Genomic DNA, 14,316 nt, shown 5'->3' on the forward strand with positions numbered 1-14,316 from the left:
CTTCCACCCATCACAGTTGTATCCCTAACAAGAATATAAAAATCAAATGCCAAGATAAAATGCTAAGAAAATGAGTAGCATCTGTAATAAAAGTATGTTATGTTACCAAATAACAAAAATATAACTTGGGCTACTATAATATGTTAATTAACTATGCAAATATGAATCTAAAATATCACAATTTATGAATTTAGCTAACATGTTACCTAAAACAGGCTATCTACACATAATTTAAAAAAAATGAAATGATGACTACAATAGAAGATCTGCCCAATAATATTACCATGTTTCCCCAAAAATAAGACACAGTCTTATTTTCTTTTGCCCCACGAAATATGGCCTTGGGCTTATTATAGGGGGAGGGCTTATTGTTTTGGGGTTGCCGGGCAGCTGCTCCCTTGCGAACTGGCTCCCGAAGAGCTGGGCACAGCCTCCAGGGAGAAGCAGCCATGAGGTGACCATGCTCACGAGCAGCCGCCCGGCAAACCCCATCTCCAGCCGGGCAGAGTACCATACACTGACCTAGGGGGTATCTCTAAGGTGCCAAGCCACGTGGCGCTCTGCCCGCTCCCCAGCTCCCGCGGCTTGGCATATTAGGGATACCCTCTAGGTCAGTGCATGGAGCTCTGCCCGGCTGGAGAAGGGGGTTGCACAAGCGCCTGTTCCGCCCCCAGCAAGCATGCCTCCCAGCCTCACCATGCCCTGGTCCAGCTATCCCTGCAGCGCTAGGGCACTGTACTCTGAGCATAATTTCTTTTACGGCTTCCAAACTCCAACAGCAGTAGCCGCTCTAGGTGTGTGCTCTATGGTTGTGGACCGGCTACCGGACAGAGAGTCTTCCGGACAGAGAGTCTTCCAGCAGCCAGCCCACAACCATAGAGCACACTCCTAGAGCTGCTGGAAGACTCGGCAGCCAAGTTTTGGAGTTTGGAAGCCAGAGAAGAGGTTATGCTCGGAGCACGGCAGCAATCCCCTGGCCCTGCATGGAGCCCCCTGGACAACTCCCCCCTCTGGCCAGGCAGAATGCCAGTCCCCAACCTAGTGGTACACCGAAGGCGGCAAGTAACATGAGCACCTTTCCCCCCCCAGCTCGCGCGACTTGGCGCCTTCAGGATACCGCTAGGTCGGTGAGCAGTGCTCTGCCTGGCCAGAGGGGGGGGGTGTCCATGGGGCTTATTTTCAGGGGTGGGCTTATATTTTTGCCCACCCGAAAAATGTGGCAAGGCATTAGTTTCAGGAAAGGTTGTATTTTATGGGTTCTCTACCTGGTGGTTAGGTGGTTGTGGCCATGGTGGGCGTGGCCTAGTCAGCCTCTTGTACCATGGTGGGGGGCAGTTGTTTTCGCTTTCGCTTTCCCCAGGCTCCAGAGGCTTTCCTCTGAGAGGGCAAAAACTGCCTTTCCCAGGCTCCAGAGGCCCTCCAGAGCTTCCGGGGGGCCTGTTTTTCCTCTTCCCATAGTCTCTGTGTGGGCCCCGCACTTACCTTGCATCCAAAATGGGCCATGTGGAGACTCTTGGGAGAGGAGGGGAGGGGTGGGTGGGGCCAGCCAGGGATGGGATTTGGAGGTTCTCTGAACCAGCCATAATGTTAGCTATGGGTTCTCTTAAATCCGGGTGAACTTGTTTTTTTATTATTATTATTTTTTATTGTTTTAATTAAACAAAAAACACACACAAAAACATTCTTCTGTTTAGATTTTGTTATAAAGATGTAATCTCTCCTGGGTACTTATAAATTCTAGTAATAAATTTTTGTCTAGATTTATTATAATATAAATATAAATGATTCTAGACAAAAGCACGCTTAAACAAATATAGTTAAACGAGAATGATGGCATATTGAGAGTATAAAGATTTTTTATTTAAAATGTACAATTCAATATGAATGAAATATAAATATGTAGTAACGCACGAAATTTATTTGTAACCAATCGACATGCTTTCTGGAAGATGTAATGAAGAATGTTTTTGTGTGTTTTTGTTTAATTAAAACAAATCCGGGTGAACTTGTAGCAGCCCACCTCTCCATCCATCTGCTTCAAATTCATACCAGGAATAAAAAAAATGTTCCTTTTAGTTTTTGAGCAGGAACATGAAAAAAGAAACTTCACTTTATCAGTGGATGTTTCATTCAATTGAAGTCCCCATAAATACTCAAAGGAATAGTTCAGAGCCTACTACAGACAATTAGATGCATTCATTGGCAGTAACTGATACATAAAGCAACGGTTACATACGTAGCAATTGGCTAATTTTCTAAAATAAATTTGTGATGTCTACACCAACCTTCATCCTCCACCCCACACCCCGTTCTTGTTCTTGTTGTCCTCCTGTAACAATGCAGATTGGAAGCAGTCCAAACAAGTCTCTTGGTGTCCTGCTTGGTATTATTTATTAGAAATCAAACTAAAGCACAGAATTCCAGTGACTACTTTGCTTTCAAATGAATAATCTCTATATAGGCCAGGGATGTCAAACTCAAGGCCCATGGGCAGATCTGACCCCAGAGTGCTTAGATCTGGCCTGTGGGGCAGCCTGCAAATAGCAAAGGACTGTCCCACGGTGCCTCTGCCAGTGAAAACAGACCTCAGGGGGGCGCATGCAGCCCCCCATGCCCTATTTTCAGTCACAATGGCCTCCTGCAGCCCTCTACCAGCCAAAATGGAACTTGGGGGGGGGCTGCACGTGGCCCTCCCGCACCCCATTTTCGCTTGCAGAGGCCATCACAGCCAAAAACGGGACCTGGGAGGGGCGTGCCCCCCCGGGCTCCATTTTCGCTGCAGAGGGCTAGCAAAATAAACAAAAAGCAAAACAAAACAAAAGGAGAAATGTTTCCCCTTTTGCATTTGAGCATGCATGTAGGGGCAGGAAAGAGGAGAGGGAAAAAGGAAAGAAAAAGAAAAGAAAAGATGGGAAGAGAGCAAGGAAGGAAGCAGAAAGGAGAATGAGGGAGGAGAGAGGAGGGAGGGAAGGAAGGAAGGAGATTATAATGAGACAGAGAGTGAGAGAGGGACTCAGGGTAGTCCTGCCTTAGCGCTTGGCCACCCCGACACGAGTACCGTGTCACTCCCCCTCGGCCCTTAAGGTCAAACACAACCCAGATGCATCCCTCAATGATACCCTCTGATATAGGCAGTATCCAGCAACAATTGTATGTTTTATGCTCTGTTAGCATAAAAGGGAGGGGATTGGTTTCTTTTTGGGGAAAAAGCAATCTGCTCCTTGATTTGGAAACTCCTGATTCCTTTGAAAACACCTCCTAGGCTTCTTATCAATGTGAGAACAGCTCTCCCACTTTTGGTGGAGAAAACTAATATTTTTTAATTTCCACTGGTTTCCCCCCCACAGTTTTCGGTATCTCCCATCTCTCCAGAAGAACAACTTGAAAGACCCCTTAAATTAAATGCTCCAGAACTACTCCTCTTAACCAGCTCCCTGAGAGCATCATGTCTTCCATTTGACTTGAATGCTAGCAGCAGAGGGAAGAGCCTGGACACCTCTCAAGCAGAAATCCACGAAGGCCAAATCAATAGTAGCCAGGATTCCTTGGAAACTCCCATTCTTCCACACATCATCATCATTCCTACCTCAGAAACCACTCTGTCTGAAGAGCAATCTTTGACTGAAAACATAGAGGAAGAAAACAGTGATCTGTACTCTGCTCCAGATAAGAACTGCCTGTTACTCAAAGGAAGGCTTCATTCGTCTACTGGACCAGTTGAGACGCTGGTGTCATAAGCTTGGCTGTTTCTTTGAATGATGATAGTACCAAAAACAAAAATTGCAGAACGGTTTAAATGATACATTTCTCCACGCAACGTTGAGGTCAAAAATTGCAGAACGGTTTAAATGATACATTTCTCCATGCAACGTTGAGGTCATTTCTGAATTCTATGCACTTTGTAGAAGCCAACTGCAACAATAGGGGCGAAAGGCCCAAAGCACTCAAAGTGTATATAACATGCTTGTCAACAAAAACCACCTAGTAAATATGTCTTTATATAATTGGAATAATTTTTCGTGCTTCCATTACTTTAACTGGAATGCTTAACCTATGACCATCCTTATCACCAAATTCCAAGGAAAAGTGTTAAGAGCATATGTAGCTACTAATTTTAGCCTGCACACAATTTGTGACTTAATCTTCCCTCATTTTCAATTGTCAGCTGAAAGGTGACAAGTCAAAGGACATATTAAAGAACATGCAGCAATCAATCAATAGCCTGCTGACCTTTTATCCTAGTAAAATAGTTAATTTGTCATCTGTCCTGAAATTGAAATGACAACACAGAAATTGATTTGAAAATGGATGTATTTAAGGAAAAATGGATGCATTTAAGAATTCTTTTTAAAAAATTTAAATATCACTGTCTTCTATGGCTTACTGACCTGCAGTCCTCAGTCCTTTTCATGATATCTATTTGTATGAGTGTAATTTTTTTTTGTTAAAACCATTTACCTCTGGATGATGGGCTATATTCATAAAAGTGAAAGGGGCAGGATAAAAATTAAATTTAAATTAAATTATAACAGTTAATATTATTACTTCCCATTGGCAGGAACTAGACAAAGATACCACATTAGCATCTCTTGTATCTCTCTAGTATATCAGTAGGAAAATACCAAAAAAGTATAACTGTGTTTCATAATTCTTTGTCAATAGTTATGAACTGTTGAACTCTCAGAGTAGGCTTTACTCAAAGGGGACAATAAAAACATTTAAGTGCTGTAATATAGTTGTCTCTTTTTGTCGACTGCAAGTTGTTTATGGCTTCTTTCTCACAGACATTTGATTCTGGTTGCCAAAACTTTTCACCACTGATCATACTGGGGTTTAAAAGGTAAAGCTAAAGGTTCCCTTGCACATGTGTGCTAGTCGTTTCTGGCTCTAGGGGGCGGTGCTCATCTCTGTTTCTAAGCCAAAGAGCCAGTGCTGTCTGAAGACGTCTCCGTGGTCATGTGACTGGCATGACTAAACGCCGAAGAAGCACCAAACACTGTTACCTTCCCACCAAAGGTCCCTATTTTTCTACTTGCATTTTTTACCTGCTTTCGAACTGCTAGGTTGGCAGAAGCTGTGACAGGAGCTCACTCTGTTATGCGGCGCTGGGGATTCGAACCACTGAACTGTCGACCTTCTGATCAACAAGCTCAGCGTCTTAGTCACCGCGTCCCTCTATACTGGGGTTTAGATGGTAGGACTGCCTTAAAGGGCTAAAATAATCGTGCACTTGTATATGTTAAGACTCTTGGCTAGAGGATCAGAATGCTGCAGTCATGGAGTTAATTCAATATGCATGAAGTGTCTGTGGATGTAGAAATAAAGCTGTTGGATCAGGAATGCCCAGCTGTGAGATACACATGAATGAAAATATTGTTCAACATATATTTGTTGATATATACTGTAATAGCCACACATGGTTACTATTCTATGTGGCTATGATGCATTGAGATCAAACATCTCCAGTTTTTCTAACTCTAAACCGATACATGCAAAAACTTGTTTGTGTACCTATGAGCCAAATGGCAATTAATTAAAAAAACTGATGCAAATTACACAGTTCCATATGAAGAAGACCAACACATATTGTTGTTGATGATGTCAAAATATTGGTAAAACCTCTATGTCCGTGTGCAAATATATATAGGGCTGTTCTAACAGCTTTACATAACTTTGTAAGTATTGGTATCCACTGAGATCTATTTGCATTGGTAATTAACAATAGCTCTAAAATGAACAAATACAAAAAATGTTCATGGTGCAAAATTAAACACAACTAAATCAGTAAAAATCCAACAAAGATAATACAAGCGACTTGTTAAATTCATCTATAACTTAAATCACATAGCCACTAGATGTCATCAGTGAGATTATTTTGAAGATAAACATTTTGAAATTGATTGTATTTCAGAACAAGACAACCTGTTGCCTTTTACTATGGGTCAACTTACGGTATTTAAGCTACAATTGTTCTGCTTCATGGTATGTTAGAAAACCCCTGGGACTGAAATATCCAGAGTAAGCAATATATTTGCATGAAAGAGATACAATATAGAAAAAAGCACCAATGTAGCTCTGATTAAGAATATATTATTAATATACACCTTAATCCAGATCTTAGGGTGGGGTGAGACTTAGGAAAGTGAGCTCTAGTCTTTAACAACAATGAACCACACCTAGTTCACATAGGCAGGTATATATTTATTGTGATAGAAGACTGCTGAATAAAGAATGCATTACTCAACTGGAAAGTACCATATTTCAGGTGAAAAGCTTTTATTCGTAACACTATATGCATAATTACCCACAGACATATGCATGTTCCTACTTATATCACTATCATCAAGTATGTCTCCCAGAAATGCTTACAGCCAGGGGTGTCAAAGCCTGAAGGCCAGACCCGGCCAGCGGGGTGCTTAATCTAGCACGTGAAACTGCTCTGGCCTGCAGTGCCTCTGCCAGTTGAAATGAAGCTTGAGAGGGTTGCATGCAGAGGGTTGCAGGAGGCTGTTAGAGCCAAAAACGGAGCTCAACAAGGCCATGGGCAGCCCTCGCAAGCTCCATTTTCACTGGCTTAGGGTTGCAGGAGGAGGAGGGCTGGATTTATTTTGAAATTGGCTCGAGGCTCATGAATTAATTAGGGCATCTTTCAGAAACCTGACAGGCGTTGCAGCTAAAAACAAAGCTCAGGAGCATGTTTTTGCTGGCAGAGTGCTCGGGCCATCACATGCGCCCCCCCCCAACACGAATGAAGTTGAGCTGGCCACGCCCACCATGGCCACCCAAGATCAAACACAACCCTGATGCGGCCCTCAATGAAATCGAGTTTGACACTCCTGGCCTACATAAATGAAATATTAATAATAATTAATAATAATAATTTATTAAATTTCTAGACTGCCCCCTCTCCCCGGAGGGACTCGGGGCGGTGTACAGGAATAAATTTAAAACATACAAACAATCATACACATAGGTAAAAAACAAATTAAACAACCCCTGTACAATTTATAAAAATTAAAAAACAGACCCTAAAACCAATCCTAAAATTTAGAAATAGAACTGAGGTGGGATAGGTGGAATTAGGCCAAGCCGGCTAGCTGGAATAGGTGGGTTTTAAGTTTCTGACGGAAGGAGCGGAGATCCGTAGTCATTCTAATGTCGGGGGGAAGGTCATTCCAGAGGGTCGGGCCCATCACAGAGAAGGCCCTTCCCCTAGGCGTCACCCGCTGGCACAGCCTAGTGGACGGCACCCGGAGGAGTCCCTCTCTGTGTGAGTGAATCGGCCGAAGGGATGTATGGGGCAGGATACGATCCCGCAAATAACTAGGTCCTGTGCCATGGAGCGCCTTAAAAATGATGGTCAACACCTTGAAGCACACCCGAAAAGCCACAGGCAGCCAGTGTAGCCCGTGCAGGAGAGGTGTTACGTGGGAGTAGCTAGAGACTCCCGAGACTGCCCGCGTGGCCGCATTCTGAACCAGCTGCAGCCTTCGGGTGCATCTCAAGGGGAGCCCCATGTAGAGAGCGTTACAGTAGTCTAGCCGGGACGTCACAAGCGCATGAGTGACTGTGCGAAGGGCGCTCCGGTCCAATGGGGGACACAATTGGCACACCAGGCGAACCTGGTGGAACGCCCCCCTGGCCATGGCTGTCACATGGTTATAAAGGAGAAAACATAGTAATTTTAATGAGGATTGTTGATCTACTTCAGCCTGGTTCATGAAATTGGATGTTTCATCGTGATATTCTGGTATCCAGGATGGATCTAAAGCTTTAGATGTTAGGATCCTTGTTAAATGCTTGCAAATTGCTGCTTCTTCTACCAGCAGTTAACATCACAGTTAAGAAATCTCCTTGCAGCTCTCTTAGATGCTTGGTGGGGGGGACCCTAGTTAATAGAAAAAAGAGCTTTTATTTTGTAGCACAGAATAAGACAATTTCATAAAATATTGGTATATGTTGCAAAAAAAATAATCCTGAAGCTTCTTTTTATTTCTTTTTCTCTTTTTCTTTTTTCACTTGTGTCTTTTCTTTAGCACTCTCTTCCTTTTTTCTCTTTTCATTTTACTTTATATTAGTTTGCGTTAAATGTTGCCCTTTTAATAATTTTAATAACATTTAGGAATATATAAAAGAGAAATCTTCTTCCAGCTCTTATAAACTTCCCAGGGATGCAAAACTTTCCCTGTAAGGTTGTTTTTTTACTGCCTGTCTTGAACATGGCCATAAAAATTCCTTTCCAGCTCCTATTATGTTATCCATTTCAATAAAACTATTCAAAGGGGTGATGGCAGTTTAGCTGCAGGTTCTCATTGAATAATCTCTGCTCATTTCAATCCACTATCTATCTCCTTTTTTAAATTTGCACTAATAACTGTTGTGGAGAGAAATGGCTGCAAATAGTTCTCATGCCAGGGAAGCTGGCATTCTGTTTTAAATTCAGGCGTGGCTTGTTCTCTTAAAACAGTTTAATCAGCACAGATTTAGCATTATCTGGTTCATCTACTGGGATAATCTATGGACGTGGATATTTTGGACGTGCTATATCATATTTTAATAAGCTTCCAGGTTATTTATAAGTATTATAGTTGAGGTTCCCATTGAGCATGACTTAAAATTCACCTAAAGCCAGCATTTTGCTTAGCATTCTCATGTTTACGCAGGGTAGCAGTTTTAGGAGAAGCTCATCTCTTGTCTGTTCATTTCCAAGACGAATTCAATACCCTGTTTCCCTGAAAATAAGACCTCCCCAGATAATAAGCCCAATCAGGCTTTTGAGTGCATGCGCTAAAATAAGCCCTCTCCCGAAAATGAGCCCTCCCTGAAAATATTGTAATACAGCAGCAGCCATGAGGAGACCATGCTCGCCGCCTCCTGCACCTCAAAAATAATAAGACCTCCCCGAACATAAGGCCAAGTACTTATTTCAGGAATCAAAAGAAAATAAGACCCTGTCTTATTTTTGGGGAAACACGGTATATTGTATAGTACTAGTAATTATAATGCAGAATCAATGTTTATAGTCCTTGAAAGAGGATAGTAAAAAGCATAAGACCAGTTAGTTTCTTCTTCCTTAAAGAGGTCATTGACAATCAGTTGCATAAGCGCACCAAGATACCTACCGTCCCTGTCCTACTGTCCCCACTTATTCGTATTCATAATCATGTTTATACTTATATCTGTTTCCTTATACCTGCTTGACAAAATAAATGAATTAAATTTAAATTTAAAAATTCTAAACGAATGTGTGCTGATCAGTGAGATGAAAAACATTTTTTTTTAATCTGCAAAGTTCTATGTTTAAAAAAAAAACATTGTGCCACTTCTTGTCTGCCTTTCTTTTCTTGGAAGGGCACTTCTTTCACTTTATTGTCATTGCACCTTCTACAACAAAAGTAAATGCCATCTTCAGTGTCCATCATACATAAGAAAACTATAAAAAATAAAACACAAACATCCTTCACAGTCTATACCAGGGGTGTCCAAACTTGGGAACTTTAAGACTTGTGGACTTCAACTCCCAAAATTCCCCAGCCAGCCATGCTGGCTGGGGAATTCTGGGAGTTGAAGTCCACAAGTCTTAAAGTTCCCAAGTTTGGACACCCCTGGTCTATACAATTGAATTGAAAACCTCTGATACTACATTAATATTACACTATACAGCAGAGTTCAATATAGTTACTGCTCTGGGATAGAAGCTGTTTTACAGCCTATTTGCCCTTGTTTTTATTGTCCTGTACCGTCTGCCAGATGGTAATAGTTCAAAAAAGGGAGCCCAGGATGAGATGGACTTTTAAGAATGCTTTGAACTTTCTTAAGGCAGTAGGAGATATAAAGCTCTTCCAAGGATGGGAGAGGGCAACCGATGATCCTCTAGGTAACGATGTTAACCCTCTTTTCAAAACTGAGTAGACATTATGGTAAAGAAAGATGTTTTCTTTGCCATCGTCACCTCCAAAACAAGACCTGGATATGACTTCTGGTCTTTGATTAATGGAATAATCATTTCCTAAGTCATGTTACCATTGCGTTAGTTGTTTCCAGCTGTTTGTGCAGCTTAGGCTATGGTACATGCTGTATGGAGATTGACCAATCGCATAATTTCCCTTTTCCAAAGACCGTTGAGGGCCACAACAGCATTAACAGAGACATCAATCGGATAATCCTCAAAGACATCAAAGATCTACCGGAATGCATAATATTAATATAATGCCTTCTCTGCTCTTGCATGACATCAGCTGTCAACAACAGCTGAACAAAACAGGGAGAGCAATGTAGTTTCCCTGACCTGCAGATCGATATCATTTAGATCTGAATAGAACACCAAATCTAGTGAAAGCCCAACCAAGCACTTCGTGACAGATGAAGATAGCATGGATTATAAAAGACATAAAGCTACTCTGAAAACCTTTGAAAGTCTGGTCTCTATGATGTAGCAGGCTGTTCTAGTCCCTTTGATTTCCTTCTATTTTCTATTTGTTTATATTTATTTTATTTCTGGCAGGCTACAATACTTTAACTCATTTTATTCTTTAACTCAACACATGAGCCATGATTCTGATAGCTGACATGTGAATGATGGAAGTATCCATTTGTCTGTCTGTCTGTCTGTTTGTTTGTTTGTTTGTTGGACTCATATCACTAAGGACTCCTTTCACCCTGAATTAAAATAATGGGTGTGGGCAGCAGAAGGATCAGCGCTTCCTTCTCTTGGCATCACATTGTATGAAAGGACTATAAACCACTGGGATTGAGTGGGCTCAGGTTCCTTACGAGAAAGGGCAGCTGGGAGTGGCACATTCTTTAGGTGTTATGTGCGTAAAAGGCAGCGATTCCCTGGGTGGTGCATCTGATACAGTGCAAAGCCAACGTTTTCATGGAGATTACAGGCACATGGTCAGCCTAGTCATTGGGTCAGATAAACATTCTTACGGAAATGGCAAGCATGGGCATAAGCATAAGAATGTCATATGTCAGCCCAAGATTCTGAATGATCTGCTTAGATTTAAAACCTGCTCTTGTGGAAAAGCAGAGAATCGTTGTCTATGTTATGTGAACATTATGTTTTTTGCTTTATGTTTTTAATACCAACAGCAGTTTTGTTAGTAAAAGTAAGTTTCTCTTTTCGCTGTCAAACCATGTCAATGTTTCACCTGCATGCTAGCTACCCTGTTTCCCTGAAAATAAGACCTCCCCGAATAATAAGCCCAATCGGGCTTTTGAGTGCATGCACTAAAATAAGCCCTTCCCCGAAAATATTGCAACACAGCAGCAGCCATGAGGTGACCACGCTCGCCTCCTTCTGCACCTCAAAAATAATAAGATCTTCCTGAAAATAAGGCCAAGTGCTTATTTCAGGAGTCAAAAGAAAATAAGACCCTGTCTTATTTTCAGGGAAACACAGTATATGAATTTATTAATTTAGCCAGATATAATTATGCTTCTGAAATATAACGGTCATGGTCTGTTTCATGCAAGTTTCTCCAAATTGGTGCCCTCTCTCAGGAATTTTGGATTTGCTGTCTAAAGACTGTAGGGGTTGCCTACAATTTACCCATAGATCTTTGGATCATTTTGCTTATTCACATTTCTTCCAGGACCAGTTATCGTGATCTCAGCCAAACTCATCTTGGCCAAACGTATATCAAAAAACTCTGCCATCTAGTTGTGTCTTTGCATATACTTTACATAGAGAATTTGTACTTTTGAACTATACCAAAGAGTAAGCATACTTTGCCTATGAACAGAACAGAACAAAACAGAACAGAGGTAACTTCCATCTGAGTTCCAATTACTGGCTTTTGAGGTAAGTAAAGTCAGGGAAACAGAAGCCTTGGGATTTACTTTAATGCAAATTTGGTACTATAAAAGAATCTTGAAATTCTGACACAGTCCTTGCTGAGTTCAATTTATATCTGACACAACCAAGATGGAATTGTTTAGAATTTTTCTTCATGCTTTTGTCTTTCCCAGGATTCAGATCGCTTTTCGGTAATGGCTTGGCATTCCCTTCCCTCTTCTCCAAATTAAACCCACATTCCTTCATATCAGTGGTGAGATTCAATTTTTTTTACTACCGGTTCTGTGGGTGTGGCTTGGTAGGCGTGGCATGGCTTGGTGGGCATGGCTTGATGGGCGTGGCAGGGGAAGAATACTGTAAAATGTCCATTCCCTCCTGATCAAGTGGGACTCGAGAGGCAGAGAATAGATGAGGGCGGGGCCAATCAGAGGTGGTATTTACCAGTTCTCCAAACTACCGTATTTTTCAGAGTATAAGCCGCACCTTTTTTCCTCAAAAAAGAGGCAGAAAATCTGGGTGCATCTTATACATTGAATACAGCATTTTTTGCCTCCTGAAGCCCCCCCCTTCACCAAAATGGCTGTGCATACCCTTATGGAGGCTTTCAGAGAGCTCCTTGGGGCTGGGGAGGGCAGAAATAAGCAAAGTTCAGGCCATTTTTTGCCCCTCAGTCCCCAGCAACACTCTATAAGCCTCCATAAGGCTATGCATGCAATTTTTTTGACAAAAAAACGGGCCCGTTTTCACAAAAAATGGCAGTTTTTTGCTCATTTTTGCTCCCCCAGCAGCACTCTGCAAGCCCCCCCCCCAAGGCTATTCATGCCTCTTTTTTAAAATAATAATAATAATAATAATAATAATAATAATAATAATAATAATAATAATAATAATATTTATTTCTTAGCCGCACCCTCTCCCGAAGGACTCGGGGCGGCGTACAATGAAACATATGAAATAAATATGTGGACAAAACAAACATATAACAGAGACATAAACCGAGACACACACAAGGAGGAGGTCGGCTGATAAATAAAAACAATTAAAATACAGTATTTAAAAACCCCTAGATTAATTAAATATAATTAAAATACCCAGTTAAAAACCCGTCAGGAGCGATATGGTTAGATCAAAGTTGAGCCAGGCCAGCTGCTTGGAATAGGTGGGTCTTAAGCTTAATACGAAAGGAGCGGAGGTCAGACGTATTCCTAATATCCGGAGGGAGGTCATTCCACAGGGCTGGGCCCGCCACAGAGAAGGCTCTACTCCTAGGCGCCACCCCCCGACACTGTCTAGTGGACGGCACCTGGAGGAGGCCCTCTCTGTGCGAGCGGATTGGTCGCAGGGATGTATGGGGCAGAATACGATCCCGCAAGTAACTAGGTCCTGAGCCATGGAGCGCTTTAAAGATTGTTATCAAAACCTTGAAACGCACCCGATAGACCACAGGAAGCCAGTGCAGCTCGCGCAGGAACGGTGTCACATGGGAGTACCTAGTACTCCCCATAATTACCCGCGCGGCTGCATTCTGGACCAACTGTAGCCTCCGGGTGCATTTCAAGGGAAGCCCCATGTAGAGAGTGTTACAGTAGTCCAAGCGAGACGTCACCAGCGCATGAGTGACTGTGCGTAAGGCGTCCCGGTCCAGTAGGGGGCGCAATTGGCGCACCAGGCGAACCTGGTGAAACGCCCCCCTTGCCACGGCTGTCACATGGTCATCCATGGACAGCCGGGCATCCAGGAGGATGCCCAAATTGCGCGCCCGCTCCACGGGGGCAAGTTGAATGCTCCCAATGGCCAATGATGGAATTAATTGGCTGAACCGGAGAGCTGGTACCCACAGCCACTCCGTCTTGGAGGGGTTGAGCTTGAAAAAAACGTTTGCAAAAAACGGGCCGTTTTGGGGAGGTTATATATATACTGTATATATATATACTGTATATATCCCTCTATCTACCTACCTACCTATCTACTCTCTCTCTCCCTACCTATCTACTGTATTTCTCTCTCCCCCCTCTATCTACCTACGTACCTACCTACTCTCTCTCTCTCTCCTTACCTATCTACTGTATTTCTCTCTCTCTCTATCCCTCTATCTACCTACCTACCTACCTACCTACTCTCTCTCTCCCCCTACCTATCTTCTGTATTTCTCGCTCTTTATCTCCCTCTCTCTCCCTCTCTCTACCTACCTACTTTTTTTTTTAATTTGCCTCTTCAAAACCTTGGTGTGTCTTATACTCTGGTGCATCTTACACTCCGAAAACTACGTTACTCAAAATTTCAGCTACTGGTTCTCCAGAACTGGTCAGAACCTGGTGAATACTACCTCTGATTCATTCATTCATTCATTCATTCATTCATTCATTCATTCATTCATTCATTCATTCATAGAGAGAGAAAGAGAGAGATATGTTTATAGATGCCATATCCTTTTTGAAGGCTTAACAAAAAGGCACTTGGCTCCTGTGAACACATGATGCTGGACTAGACTTGGCCTAATCCCATCTAGTCATGTT

At 42.3% G+C, this 14,316-nt stretch overlaps 1 protein-coding gene across 2 annotated transcripts in view; it reads left to right on the forward strand.

Moving 5' to 3' along the window:
* The window catches only part of OPN4 (opsin 4), a 38,353-nt gene extending 33,632 nt beyond the window's left edge, over nt 1-4,721 (forward strand). Inside the window, exons 10-11 of one of the 2 annotated variants that reach the window (XR_014175957.1) lie at nt 3,348-3,824; nt 3,877-4,721. Coding sequence is in view for 1 of the 2 variants with exons in the window: in XM_081960074.1 (XP_081816200.1) it covers nt 3,348-3,737 (390 nt within the window). In the remaining variant the exon portion in view is untranslated. Of the gene's footprint in view, nt 1-3,347 lie in introns of both variants that reach the window. The other variant, XM_081960074.1, reaches the window with a different exon arrangement.
* Nucleotides 4,722-14,316: the final 9,595 nt, after the last annotated feature.

The sequence above is a fragment of the Natrix helvetica genome (genome assembly GCF_964273705.1).
Source record: "Natrix helvetica genome assembly, chromosome: 7".
In the NCBI taxonomy this organism is placed as follows: Eukaryota; Metazoa; Chordata; class Lepidosauria; order Squamata; family Natricidae; genus Natrix; species Natrix helvetica.